General features: G+C 47.7%; 1 protein-coding gene across 6 annotated transcripts; it reads left to right on the forward strand.

Annotated features, from left to right (window-relative positions):
* Positions 1–2018: 2018 nt before the first annotated feature.
* ZNF789 (zinc finger protein 789) lies at positions 2019–14191 on the forward strand. Of its 6 annotated transcripts, XM_079944372.1 has the most exons (7): positions 2027–2210; positions 4374–4451; positions 8344–8470; positions 11054–11167; positions 11302–11373; positions 12059–12157; positions 12273–12377. In XM_079944372.1, exons 2-6 carry the CDS (start codon positions 4383–4385, stop codon positions 12064–12066), a joined length of 390 nt encoding a protein of 129 aa, XP_079800498.1. In that variant the 5' UTR covers positions 2027–2210; positions 4374–4382; the 3' UTR covers positions 12067–12157; positions 12273–12377. The 6 variants fall into 6 exon arrangements, with proteins under 6 accessions (XP_079800495.1, XP_079800498.1, XP_079800494.1 ...); XM_079944369.1 differs by lacking the exon at positions 12059–12157 and having other exon boundaries at positions 2019–2068; positions 12273–14191; XM_079944368.1 differs by lacking the exon at positions 12059–12157 and having other exon boundaries at positions 12273–14191.
* The last annotated feature ends 83 nt before the right edge of the window (positions 14192–14274 follow it).

Raw genomic sequence — 14274 nt, forward strand, 5'->3', positions numbered from 1 at the left:
TGGTTCTAATGATTTTTAAAGGAGACAACAAACTCTAACATGCAATGTAAACTTCATAATGTCTAGCATCCAATCAAAAATTAATAGATATGTAAAGAAGCAGGAAAATGTAATCCAAAACCAGGAAAATAATCAGTCAGTAGAAACAGATTCAGAAAGAACAGAAATTATGGGGTTTGGAGACAAGGACCTTAAAATAATTATTATGGATATGCTGCTCAAGGATTTAAAAGAAAGCATAAACATAATGAACAGAAAAATACAACATAATAAAAAGAAATAAATGGGGCTTCCCTGGTGAAGCAGTGGTTGAGAGTCTGCCTGCCGTTGCAGGGGACCTGGGTTTGTGCCCTGGTCCGGGAAGATCCCACATGCCGCAGAACGGCTAGGCCCGTGAGCCATGGCCACTGAGCCTGCGCATCCGGAGCCTGTGCTCCGCAACGGGAGAGGCCACAGCAGTGAGAGGCCCGCGTACGCCAAAAAAAAAAAAAAAAAAAAAAAGAAAGAAAGAAATGGAACTTGTAGAGATTTTAAAAAGCACCAATATCTGAAAGGATCAGCAAGCTTAAAGAGTAGCAATAGGAACTATTGCTTATAAGACTTACAATTATTGATCTCCTCTCCATAGTGGTCTTTATCTCATAAACACTGGGAGACTGGAAAATTCCTCTCTTCCTTGTCCAATGTTCTAGTATAGCTCTTTAGCCTTCTATTCCATGTAGCTTCAGATATCAGTAAATATTTTGATAGGGAAACTATCCCTGAGTTTGAGGCCCCCAGGTCTCCAATGTCGTCAACTTAGCACAGCATGATTGTCAAAAGCTCAACTGTGTGAGCATTTTTCTGTCTGAGTTCAGCAGCTTTTTGCCTGGACCAAGCCTTAAGTGCTTTGAATAACATTTAAATGTGTAATATTTAAAATCTAACAGTGCCTGGCACATTCTAGGCACTCAATAAACATTAATCGAATTAATGAATTTCATTGTATTTCCTGATTTTTTGAATTCTCCTATGGAAGTTCAAACTGCTACAACACTGAGTCAATGAATGTCTGTATTCATCTAAACATGTTTGGAAAACTGAAGGTTTTCACTCTAATACTTGAGGAACATTTACTGTGCCAGGCATTGTTTTAAGCACTTCACATATATTAACTCATTTAATACTCATAACTCTATGAAATTCATAGTACTGGTATCCTCATTTTACATCTATGGAAAATAAGGTACAGAGGAGCTAAGTAATTTGTCCCAGGTCAAACAACTAGTATGATACTGGAGATATATATAGGTATATCCCGTGGAAATCAGGACTTAAACGGAGATTTCACACAATACCTCAGAAGGCTTTTTTTTTTTTAATCTGCAGTCTCTCATTTCTTTACTAAACATATAGAATCATATAAAAGATTAATTAGTCCTATTATCATTTACAATTAATTGTCACTAAGTCCTCTGTTGCTTTAAATAACAGCATTCATGTCACAGAAAAGTAAACAATTCTGAATAACATAATTTCAGATAAGTATCTATTTTTATGTTTTTATCTTAATAACATATATGTGTATTATAATTCATTATACTAACATTTTTTTTTTGCCTGGTAGGGCTGTGTCCAGGGTCGGCTCTCTAAAAAGTTGGTCACTCTATATTAGACTACCAGGAGGAGCTTTTAAAAATACCCAACTGCACGAGGGCTCACTCCTAGAGATTTTGCTACAATCGGTGCGAAGGGGAAGGACTTGGTATTAGCATTTTTAAAGCCCCTAGCCTCCAGACCTCCAGGGTAGGCTGGAACGGGCTGGGGCGGGGCCTGGAAGTCACGTGGCCTAGTCAACGCCCTCTGCGGCAGTTGATTGGCTCCGGCCAGGAGCGGAGGTTGCGAGAGACATGAGCGCCCCGCCCCCTTACTCGCACACTCCCCCCACCCCCGCCCCTACCCTTACCCTCTATCAGAGAGTTGCGAAGCCTCCGCCGTTCCTAGAAGGTACTCGGGTGGGGACGCTCTGCTCGGCGTGCGCCAGTGATCCGGCTGACAGGCTCAGGGACCTTTAGCGTCGCGCCTTTAGGTGCGGTTTAGCTGAGAGGCTCGGACCTGATTCCGGGTCCAGCCCAGCACCTCGAGAGGGGATCCCAGCCCCCATGGCAGCCGCAGGTGCATCCTGAGGACTTCCTGGAGGAGGCGACGCGGCTGGAGTCGGAGGCCGCGAGGTTTGGGGAGAAAGGAGCTAGTGTGATGGGAGGATTGGGTGCCGCGGGGAAGCCTCAGGGGCCCCGCCATAGAAGGTGTGAGGGCTGGAGAGACACCCCCTCCCCCCCGTATCCTTCCCCCCCATCCCACCCCGATCTTCAGGGCACTGTATTGTTATAGATTAACAAATTGGATTATGGGTTCTGACTTCCAAATGCACAACGCTCACAGAAGATAATCTAGTTTAGATAATGAAAGGGTTGAGGTCCCTTCCCCTGATCAGGACCGTCTGGGGGGTGCCTTCTTGCTTAAGAGGCAGGAGCGCTTAGGAGCAGTGTTTTTAGGGAACGTGAACGGTGTGTGAGGGACTTTCTTAAAGATGTACTTACATAAAGCAAGGTTCGCCGGTAGCCAGAGAAGCACAATTAAAAAATGAAGATCCTCCGTATCCCATCATTTGTGTATTCCCTGAGAGAAACAACACCGAATTTACTATATTTAAAAAGAAGCAAAGCGGAGGCCACAGTTTGGGTATGTCCCCTGGCCAACCACCCATAGCTGCGGAACCAAAACTTAAAAGCTGTCCTAGTTTCCCCCAAATGCTGGCTCTGTCCTTAACGGAAACAAGCTTTCTTCATGTCAGGGTGACCTGGCAGCTTCCTAGCCAATCAGCTACAAACAAGTAAACTTGTCCGGTGCTACTCTTCTAAAAGGAATGTCAGTTTCTAGTAACCAGTCCCAATAGAAAACAATGTACTTCCTCATTCATGTGTATGGGAGGAAAATAATTTTCTCTCTACCCTTCTGAGTACTTAGTTGAGACCCCCGCAATAAAAGATGAAAATAAACAAGTTTCTTAACATGTATACCTCATGTAAACATGGGAGATACCCAAGGAAAAATGACTAACCCCTGAGATGGCGTAGAATTCAGGCCTAAATACTATCTTCATAGGGAAAGCGGAGGGAGGTTCTATTCCTGGAAGAGGCTGAAATGGCAGTTAGGTTAAGGATTAAGTGTTGGTTTGCTGACATGGGGCTTAGCATGAGTGAGTCCACATAGCTTTCAGGATCTTAGTTCCCCAACTAGGGTTGGAACCCAGGCCCCGGCAGTGAAAGCCCCGAGTCCTAACCACTGGACTGCCAGGAAGTTCCCCTGTTGCTTCTTTTTTAAACAGCCGTTTTTTAAGTCCCACAGCTCAGTATTCCAAAGTGGTATATTTTGGGGTGGCTTATTCTGCCACCCCTTCACAGGCTTTATAAACTGAGCGGTAACTGCTGAGAGCCCAAGACTTTCAGTTTTGAAGTCTCCTTGTTCACAGTTTGGGTTTTGCTCCCTAAAATGTTCATATCAAGTAAAGTCTTCTGAATTTTCTTTTGACCACAATTAGCTCTTTGTATATCATATGTAGCCTAAAATCTCTAACTGCCCTAAAATCATTTTTACACTATCTGAGCTGATTCTGTGTGATGTAGAAATACATGAAGACCACCCAAAAGAGAACAAGCAAAGGCTCTTCATTCCCTTCATGGCCAAGGGAGTTGGCCACCATCACATGTGTGTGGCAGAGACTCAAAGGCAAGCAGGGGAAGTTTTATAGTGGAAAAGAGGGAAGACTCAAATATGCTGAGTTTGGAGCTGATTGGCTTGGAAAAACTGGAGGCAGGTTAAATAAAAGAAGCGGAACATCCTACGTGATTGGGTACGGGAGCATATTCGGCTTTTCCTGTCGGCCCTAGATGGAGGACAGGGGTACATATCAGAGACAAGCTGGCACTTGTAGACCAAGTCCTGATGTAGGGCCTATTGCTGCATTGCTTGTGGTTTGGGTTCCAGGCGGGTTGCTGCAGGTTGCAGGTCAGAGTTCTGTTTTTTCCTACAGTCTGGTCCCTTGGCGTATTGAGTCTCTCAATGAGGTGCTGCTGAATATACTCTAGGGAGGAGGTGAGGGCAGAGCCACAGGTTTCCTTGGATAAAGATTGGAAATTGATTTAGCTTCAGAAATTCCTAACAAGAGTATTCGAGCAGTTGCTTTCATTTTATCACATATTCCAACACCAAACACAGTGACTTTGTGCTAGCTGAGGTTCGTTGGCCCCATTGGAATTCCCTGTCCAGGGCTGCCTGGTGAGAGAGCTTCAAATCGGGGCTGGCCTTACGTGTGCTCTTTTCCTCTCCTTCAGCTCAGCCTGATGGCCGGGAGGCTGCACCACCTCAGAGGCCAGGCCATGGAAGCCGTGTTCCTGCCAGTCCTGTGGAAGGTGAGCAGGGTTGCTCCTCCCCTACCTTGGTGTAGCCTCACCGCCGGGCGATGGCGTTCACGTGGCTTTAACTCCTCTGTTCAGGTCGAGCCATCTTTATCAGCTGGGGTTTTTTTCTTCTTGGAAGGTAGGATGTAAAGAGCTTGAACTTTGGGGCCAGACGGGTTCAAATCCAGGCTCTGTTTTAGATGTGTTACCTGATCTCTCACGGTTTCCTTATCTGGAAAATGGGATAATGATAGTAGCTGTCGCAGAGTTGCGAGGATTCAATGAAACGGGGCACGTGGCGTATCGGCAGGGTATCTAGCGACACGTGGAGCGCTCTGTAAGTTTAGCTGTTGTCACCACAGTTGCTCCTTGTTTCTGTCAGTGAGCACTATTGTGTACCTACTGTATACCAGATAGTACTGCCTTTGTGCTGGGAGAGAAGCTCTCGCCTAAGGCGCTTACAAGCCATTTGGAGAGGGAGCTGTGGAAACAAACTCCCACAACACAGGATAAATTCTGATCTGTTGGCATCAAAGGGACACTGGAAGCTTAGTTACTGAACTCATAACATGATGGAGGGTGAGTGTGAGAGGCTGAGTAGAAAAGTGAGGAGACACGTGAGGAACCCTCGCGACCATTTGGAAAGAACAGTCTTGGACGGGAGGGAGGCAAGAGGGAGTTGGAGGGGCAGCGCTTTGACCCGTTGGCCCAGCGTGTCCGTTTGCTGAGGGATCACAGAGCTCTGCCTGCCCTTCTGGTGGCATCTCCCGCCCTCCCTGACGGCCAGAGGACCCGCCCGCAGAGATGTGGACTCCCTTCTGTCCCCAGGCCTGTGTGCATCCTGTTCTCCCTGTCCACAGGCAACCGACCTCTGCATATGCTGAGACTCAGCTCAAAAATCCTCCCTCTGAAATCTCTCTGAGATCCTGCATTGACTCCATGACTCTCCCTTGTGTTCCCACGTGGGCGGAGGGCTGGGCTCAGGAGGACAGCTGCAGAAGAGCCACTGGGTGGGTGTGGGGTGACTGGACGTGAGCGTGTAGGGTCTTCTTTACAGAAAAGGCCCAGTAAGGGAAGGAGAGAGGGCGGAAGCGAGAGGGAGCAAGGCGCCAGGAGCAGCTTTGTAAAGGCAGGAGAGGCGGCAGCATCCTGCGGGCTACGGGCAGGAGTGATAGTCTGGGAAGGAATGCGGCTGTGTTGCTCTGCTTCATGACGCCTCACTTCTGACCGTTCTGACACCAGCTGGGTGCCCGCAATTTAACTCATTCTGACACTGTCACCCTGGAGTTAGCATCGGACCCACAGGGTAAGGGCTCAGTCCCCGCAAGACCGCCCCCCGCCCCGAACTCAGACGCCAGTCACAAGTGCGGGCTGTCACCTCTGCTTCTGACCCACCGGCTCTAAATTGGGTTCCCACGACCCACTCCGCGGGTGCCATTGATCTGGTAGAGTGGCTCACGGAACTCTGAAAACGGTTTACTGAGCAGGTCCTGGTTCATGTAAAAGGCTACAACTCAGGATCAGCCCGATGGAAGAGAGGCACAGGGCAGGGGTAGTGGGGGAGGGGTGCAGGGCTTTCCTCTCCAGGCAGACACCCCCCAGCACCTCCGTTTCTGCGCTTTTATGGGGGTTCATTACGTAGGCGTGATGGGTTGAGTCACTGACCTTTGGTGACTGACTGAACCCCAGCCTTTCCCCGCCCCGCAGGTGCTAGGGGTGAAGGTTCTAACCCTCTCATCACATGCTTGTTCCCCTGACATCCAACCCCATCCTTAGGAGTTTTCTGCATTAACATGAACTCAGGTGTGGTTGAGGGATTTGTTATGAGTAACAAGACATTCCTCTCACCTGTATGGCCCTGGAGCTATTTCAGAAACCGAGGACCAAAGCCCAAATATTAAAAGATGCTCCTCTGTGCTTATCCCTTAGGAAAATCCAAGGGTTTTTAGGAACTCTGTGCCAGAAGTAGGGAGGAAGACCAAATATATATTTCTTATTTAAATCACAGTATCACAAGGGGGAAAAGGGCAAACACAGGAGAGTCGTGGTCATTGGATTAAGACCCTGGAGGAGACAGGAGAGAATGGAATCGGCCCGAGGAGGAGGGGTCAGCAGGAGGGAGAAGGGGGGGGTGAGGCCCGATGCAGGGGATGCCTGGGAGCCGGTGGGGAGGCGGGAGGAGGTGAGGGCCGTGTGCCCCGGGGGCTGCTTTCTGGGAAGTGACTGGCAGTGCCTCCTGAGAGGAGGGGGTGGGGCGAGCCCTGTCCTCGCAGCCCCCGTCGCCCCCCGTGGACCCCTGGATCGTCACCGTGTTGACTTCTGCCGCTTCCCCACTGGACCCTTCACTCCCTGAAGCGGGGCTGGGGCTCCGTGGGTCGCTGTGCACTTAGCAGCTCTGGGGGCCCCGTTGTCACAGCTGCCACGTGAACAGTGTCCCCTAGAGTCGAGCAGTGCGCAGCCCGAGGGGCTGGTCCCGTGGGCCCGGCAGGAGCTGTCACCTCTGTGCGTTTACTGTCACTGGCGTGTGGCACGGAGGCCGGCGACTTCCTGGTGCTCAGTAAATGCTTCCTGAAGGAGCGGGAGTGATAAAGGGGAAGAAGACCCCTGGTGAGGACCTTGAGGGCGAGAACTGTGGAGCCACACGAAGGGCCCAGCTAGGAAACCCCACGCACACAGATGACTCTGGGGCTTTGAACCGTTGTATCCCAGCGCCTGGGAGCCTCCACGCAGGTGCAGAGAAGGCAGCAGGCAGGTGGGGCAGGTGAGGGCATCTGCGGGCAGCTCTGGGGACGGAGGATATTCAGGATCGGGGGAGGGGGCTTGAGACCCTAACCCTGGGCCAGGTGTGGGCAGGAGGAAAGAAAGGCCTGTCGTTTGCGAGACTCAGGGTCTGTCTGCAGAGGGGAGCGGCATGAAGCATCTCGGGTGGGGCTGGTGTTCCTATTGCTGAAGCCCTTCCACACGAACACCCCCTGAACCACGGCGAGTGTGGGGGGCAGACGCCAGGCCTCTCGGCCCCCGGGAGCTGGATACACAGTTGCAGATGGAAACTTCTGCCGTGGGCACGGTGCTCAGCGGTCTGTGTTTGGCCCGTGGAGACACTCTCCGCCGTTCCCCACTTTGTCTGCGCCCTGGGAGGCTGGCCTTTATATTCTCCATCCACGGGCTCCCTTGCTCTTGCTTCGGATTGGCTTCTGGCAGGGGGATGGGGTGGGGACCAGACGCCTGCAGGGGATCGCTGTTGGGGGTTTATCCCTCAGTCCCTCCCTGCTGGGCTGCCCCCTGCTCCGGTCTTGCTTCTCCAACAACTTTCTGGATCCCAGTGTCCCCTCCTGTCCTCCCCCTTCACACCTAGTGGGTAGCGGTGCCCACGACAGCCAGCCCCACGAGCTCCAGCCCGCCTGGTTGGTTCCCATTAACCTGTCCATCCCTGTGTCCCATTAGCCTGTCCATCCCTGTGTCCCAGTAGCCTGTCCGTCCCTGTGTCCCATTAGTCTGTCCGTCCCTGTTTCCCATTAGTCTGTCCGTCCCTGTGTCCCATTAGCCTGTCCATCCCTGTGTGAATGGCCCGCACGCTGCCCCATCCTCTGTGACCTCATGGGAATGAGCCATCTCTTTCCTGAGAGATCCGGGCAGAAGAAATACAGGATGTGGAAGGTAGGGTTGTACAGAGCAGGGTCGGCAAACTCACCTGGAGCCGGGAGTAGTTCTATTGGGTCACAGTCACACCCGTTTGCTCTCCTGTTGTCTGTGCTGTGTCTGTGCTACCAGAGCAGAGATGAGTGACTGCAGCAGAGATCAAACGGCCAGAGAATCCTTACATATTGACCATCTGTAATAATAAAACTGTAGCTCACAAAGTTATTGTAAGAATTGCAGCTGCAGTTAGTCGCTGTGTTTCCAGGGGTTGCTGTCCTTTGAGGACGTGGCTCTGTACTTCACCAGGGAAGAGTGGGACACACTGGACTGGGCTCAGAAGGACCTCTACAGAGACGTGATGCTGGACAACTACAGAAACGTGCTCTCCTTGGGTAATGAGTCAGCTTAACATTTCACTTTGAGTGTCTGCACATCTCCTCAGTCTCTTATCTGCAATTCCAGAAGCAGAAAAAGCTCTGAAAACCAGACGTTTTTTCATAACTCATTTGGCTATAAGACCCAACCTGAAGTCATCAGGTGGTTAAATCTGGTTTTTATCGTACAGGAAGCTATTTATCATCCTTTTTCTCATTTGGTCTTTATATATATATATATATATATATATATATGGCATCAGAAATATCAGTGTGTTTAAGGTTTCAGCTCCAACCCCTGTTGGGGGTGGTGCATAAGAGAAAATATACCCACCAAGGCACCTTTCTGAAATCTGGAAAAATTCTGAGTCATGAAACACATCTGGCCTCAAAGTTTTCAAATGAGGGATTGTGGACAATTAATAGTTCCCTTTTGTTTTAGAGTTCAGAGACGATGAGCCCATTCCCCACCCCGACCTGAATCCTCCACACCTGTTAAGACTCCTAGGAGCTGAAAAGACTGGCCGCTGCAGATTCCAAGTCTAGCATCTTGCTCCCTTGAAGAGTCTTTTTCTTCCTTCTGTCTGAAAATGGTTTCCCTCCTTGTTTACAACATCACTGGGTGCCCAGGAAATGATTCTTCACTGACTTCACTTCTGAACCTTCACAGCTTCCATCTTCCCAGGAGCCTGCCTTTGTGTTACTCCGATGCAGAGTCTCCCTAGGGTGGGAGGTTCCTGGATGACTTTTTCTTTCTGGGGAGTGTTGGCTCCCTTGCGGACACTCTTGGCACAGAGTCTTGACCGCCTCTTGTGAGACTGTCCACCCAGCACTGGATGTTTCACTGTTTACTTTTGTTCTAAAAGCATTCCAAGAGCGTACTTGAATATATGGAAGATAGAGGAAAGCATCAGCGGAAGGGGAAAACATTCAGGACTAACACTGTTAATATTTTGGAATATTTCCTTCCTGTTTTTTTTTCCTGTGCTGTTTTTTTAAAAAAAAAGCTATCTGAGCATAGTCTATGTATAATTCTGTAATCCCTTTAAAACTTAACATTATAGTATCAGCATTTTCCCTGTTATTAAAAACCCTCACAAAGTAGAAAGTTAAAATCATCTGCCTGCCCACTGCCCAGCATTAACCCTGTTAACATTTTGGTTTACTTTTGTGTATGTATACAGACAGTCCTATTTATGATGGTTCAGCTTAAGATGTTTTCAACTTTACAATGGTGTGAAAGCAATACACATTCAGTGGAAAGCGCACTTCGAATTTTTATCTTTTCGTCGGGTAGCGATATGCAGGACCGTCCTCTCTGGTGACGCTGGGCTCAGAGCCGCAGCTCCCACACAGCTATGTGATCATGTTGTCACAAGGGCAGCCAACCAGTACACTTGAAACCATTCTGTTTCTCACTTTCAGTACAGTATTCAGTAAGTTACAACAGCTTTTCACCACTTTATAATAAAGTAGGTTTTGTGTTAGATCATCTTGCCCAACTGTGGCGTAATATAAGTGTTCTTTGCGTGTTTAAGGTCGGTGAGGCTAAGCTATGACGTTCGGGAGGTTAGGTGTAATAAATGCATTTCTGACTTAGCATATTTTCAGTTTAGATTGGGTTTACCAGGAAGTTACCCTTTTGTAAGTAGAGGAAGATCTGTACACACACACACGCACAGACACACACGTAGTTTTTAAAAACAAAATTTGGATCATAATTTACATGAGTTTTGTATTCTGCTTTAAAATATCTAGGGAGCATTTTCATATTTTAAGAAACATTCTTTGAAAAATGTTATCAGATGCACTGGGGGGAAAAGAAATATTCTTTTTTTTTTAATATGAAACTTCTTTCAGTTTTTTTTTAATGTTTTTTATTTCTTTTTTTCTTTATTTTGGCTGTATTGGGTCTTCGTTGCTGCGTGCAGGCTTTCTTTAGTTGTGGCGAGCAGGGGCTACTCTTGCGGTGCGTGGGCTTCTCATTGCAGTGGCTTCTCTAGTTGTGGACCACAGGCTCTAGGCGCGCGGGCTTCAGTAGTTGTGGCTCGCGGGCTCTAGAGCACAGGCTCGGTAGTTGTGGCTCATGGGCTTAGTTGCTCTGCGGCATGTGGGACCTTCCCGGACCGGGGCTCGAACCCGTGTCCCCTGCATTGGCAGGCAGATTCTTAACCACTGCGCCACCAGGGAAGCCCAAAAGAAATATTCTTTGAATACATGGATTTTCAGTATCTGCCTAATACTTTTGCCTTTGTTGTATTCATGTGCTACACTTTAACCATTCCCCTATTGACATTTAGTTTATTTCCAGTTTGCACTGTTTGTTAGAACTCTGCTGAACATCTCTGGTTCGTTAACCTTTGTCCTAATTTTCCTTAGGCTATATTTCTAAGAGTGAAATTACCACATCCCAGAGTGTGAATATTGTTCAGGCTTTCAATAAAGATTGCACCAAGTCCTCTCCTCACCAGCCCTGTTCACTACTGTCCTGATCTCTGCTTGTCACTGTCCCCCCACCGCTTAGACCCCAAGGGGTAAAATGAGCTCTGGGACATCTGCTGCTCACTAACCAGCACATCCCATTTACTTCCCCACGAGTAGGAGTTCAGTTTCCCAAACCTGAGGTGATCTGTCAGCTGGAGCAGTGGGAAGAGCCGTGGATCCTGGATCTACCGAGAGCTGGGACTAGGAAGGCTTCCGGTAGTGCTTGCCCAGGTGGGTGAGGAGAAGACCCGGCCCTGTGGGGGTCACGCAGAGGGAGGGACCCCATTCACCAGGCCCCTCCTGTGCTGATACCGAGCCGGGTGTCTGGTGTCTCTCCTGCTCATTGTCCCTTCTGCCCCCTGCAGGTGGTGGGTATGGTCATCAGCCCCATTCCCAGGTGAAGAAACTAAGGGACTGCGATGTCTGTCACACGGCTAGTAGGTTGATAGTTGGGACTTGACATCAAGTCTGCAAAGCTCATCCTCTTTCTACTGCATTTCACGTGCTTCTCTGAAGCAGCCGGTCTGGTGTTTTCTGACAGCTCTCGTGCCATCCTAGATACTCCTTTTTTCTACCCTCATCACTTACCCTTTCTCTATACTTGCTCTTGTTCCCTTGCTCTCATTTTGTTTTCCAAATTCTCTCGGTGTTTACTGATGTTCCTTTGTCCTACGTACTATGTCCTGATTGCTGCTTCTACCCTTTTTCACATCCCTCCCTCCACGGTCTCACAGCCTCAGCACCGCTGACATTTTAGGCTGTTTAATTCTTCGCGGTGAGGGCTGTGCTGGGCCTCGTAGGATGTTTAGCAGCATCCTTGGCCTCCACCCACTAGGTTCCAGCAACACCATCCCTGGTTGAAAACCCACTGCTCTAGTCCATTGGTTTTGTACTTATTTCTCTCTGTTTCCTTTTCTATTCTATCTTACACACTTTCTCCATTTTTAAGAAGTTGTTTCTCCCAGAATTATTAAAAACATGCTTATCTACAAAGTACAAAATGCTACCTCTCTCCTAGTTATGTGACACTGCTGGTACTGAGAGTAAGTTGTTATCCCACTAATGGTGATGGATTTATTCAATTCTCACATTCTCTGACATATACTCTTGTGCACATTTTAGCTGGTTAGCTGATGTCAAGAGCTCTTTCTGATATGAAAGCTGTGGGTCCTATGGAAGGAAATCAGAATACTGGCCTCTGTAGTATGATGGTTTAACTAGGTGAGCACTTCTTAGCCTCGTTTGAGTCTCGTATCACAAACTTCTTGACTTCTTTCCTTTTTTTTCCTTCTATGGCAGTCAGGTCATTTATATACTTTCTTTTTTTTTTGGCTAGGTCCTGAAGCCAGATTCAAGATGAAAGAGCTAACTCCAAAGCAGAACATTTCTGAAGATTTAGAGTCATGTAAGATGTCACTGGTAAAGCAGAAAATGGCCAGGAAACCCTTAGAAAAGTTACTTGAATGTAACGAATTTGTGGACATTTACCGACTTTCACTCCCTACTATTGGTGATGAATGCTGTAAGGACTTCCTTCAAAACCTTAACCTTATTCAAGATCGGAAAGCTCAGGCAAGGACAAAGCAGGGCAAATATGATGAGTATGGAAGACCCTTCCATCAGAGATCACTGCTTTTGAGGCATAAGCGAATTCTTACAAATGCGAAATCTTATGAATGCAGCGAATGTGGAAGAGCCTTCCAGCGTCAGGCAAATTTTGTTCGACATCAAAGAATTCACAGTTCAGAGGATCCCTTTGAGTGCGACATATGTGGGCAGGCCTTCAAACAGAAGTCTGCTCTGATTGTCCACAAACAGTGTCACTCACAAAAAAAGCCATATAAATGTCATGACTGTGGAAAGTGTTTCCGTCAGATGGCGTATCTTGTTGAACATAGGAGGATCCATACCAAAGAAAAACCCTATAAATGTAGCGAATGTGAAAGAACATTTAGTCAGAATTCAACCCTTATTCGACATCAGTTAATCCACAGTGGAGAGAAACCCCATAAATGCATTGAATGTGGAAAAGCCTTTGGCCGGCATTCAACCCTTATGAGCCATCGACAAATTCACAATAAACAGAACACTCATAAATGCGGTGAATGTGGTGAATCCTTTGGTCGGAATGTAGATCTCATTCAGCATCAAAGAATCCATACCAAGGAGGAATTCTTTGAATGTAGCGAATGTGGGAAAACTTTTAGTTTTAAGGCAAATCTTCATCGACATGAGGTCATTCATACTGGAGAGAGACCCTACAGATGTGACAAATGTGGAAAATCTTTCAGTTGGCGCACAAGCTTTATTAAGCATCAGGGTACTCACAGAGAGCAGATACCTATGTGACAGTAACCAGAAAAGCTACCATTTAAAGACCAGAACTTAACCACTCTTGCAAATATGTGTAACTCAATTGTTTTATGAAAATTAATAAACAGGAACTGAAATGGTTTTTCTGTGGGGACCCTCTCTTCGTAGCTAACCTTCTTGCTACAGTCAAGAATTACTTAATAGAGGACTTCCCTGGCGGTCCAGTGATTAGGACTCTGCACTTCCAACACAGGGGGCATGGGCTCGGTCCCTGGTCAGGGAAGTAAGATCCCACATGCTCTGCAGCACAGCCAAAAAACAAAACAATAAAACTGGATTTAAATTTAAAAAAAAAAAAAGTTACTTAATAGAAATGTCATAGGTTGTTGTGTCCAGTCTCCCCGGGTCCCCTTTACCTTCATTTCCCCGAGTTAAGTCAAGGCAGATGGAAGGCATAGAAGTTTTACTCTGTGGTCCCCCAGGCTGGAGACCATCTTCTGGATCGTGAACGATTTAAGAATGCCTTTCTTGGTTTCATAATGAAAAATCACCTGAGATTATACAGACGTTTTAAAAATAAGGGCTACCCACTAGTACTACTGAGATATTAAGAATTACCGAAATTTACCCAGAAACTAAAATTAGTGTGCTACTAGGTTCTACTGAGAGTTCAAAGTCAATGTTCAGAGCAGATGCTGTTACTGCCCTGGCCCCTGCCCCCGGCCTTGCCCCTGCCGTGTGCTTCATCCAACTTGCACCATCTGTGTCTCCTGGGCTGCGGGCTTTTTCGAAAACCACGAAAGACCACTGCTCTAGGGGCAGCCCTCAACCAGGCTTGATGGGATTTTGACGAATACCAGGTCTCCCTCTCCCCTAGGGTGGAACATCTGTGAAGCATGTGTTTCACACTGTTTTCAGAGTCTTTCCATGGGATGACGCACATTCACTCTCCGTGGTAGCTGCTTTATTAGCTGTCTGCCCTTCTCTGTGTCCCTTCTAACTCCCCTACCAGTATTTCAACACCT

This window comes from Stenella coeruleoalba (genome assembly GCF_951394435.1).
Source record: "Stenella coeruleoalba genome assembly, chromosome: 15".
Lineage (NCBI taxonomy): Eukaryota > Metazoa > Chordata > Mammalia > Artiodactyla > Delphinidae > Stenella > Stenella coeruleoalba.

Coding starts and splice junctions, on each gene's coding strand:
- ZNF789 (XM_079944369.1), top strand. CDS start 4,383: ATGGCCGGGAGGCTGCACCACCTCAGAGGCCAGGCCATGGAAGCCGTG. Junction 4,452..8,343: donor TCCTGCCAGTCCTGTGGAAG/GTGAGCAGGGTT, acceptor CTGTGTTTCCAG/GGGTTGCTGTCCTTTGAGGA. Junction 11,374..12,272: donor CGATGTCTGTCACACGGCTA/GTAGGTTGATAG, acceptor TTTTTTGGCTAG/GTCCTGAAGCCAGATTCAAG.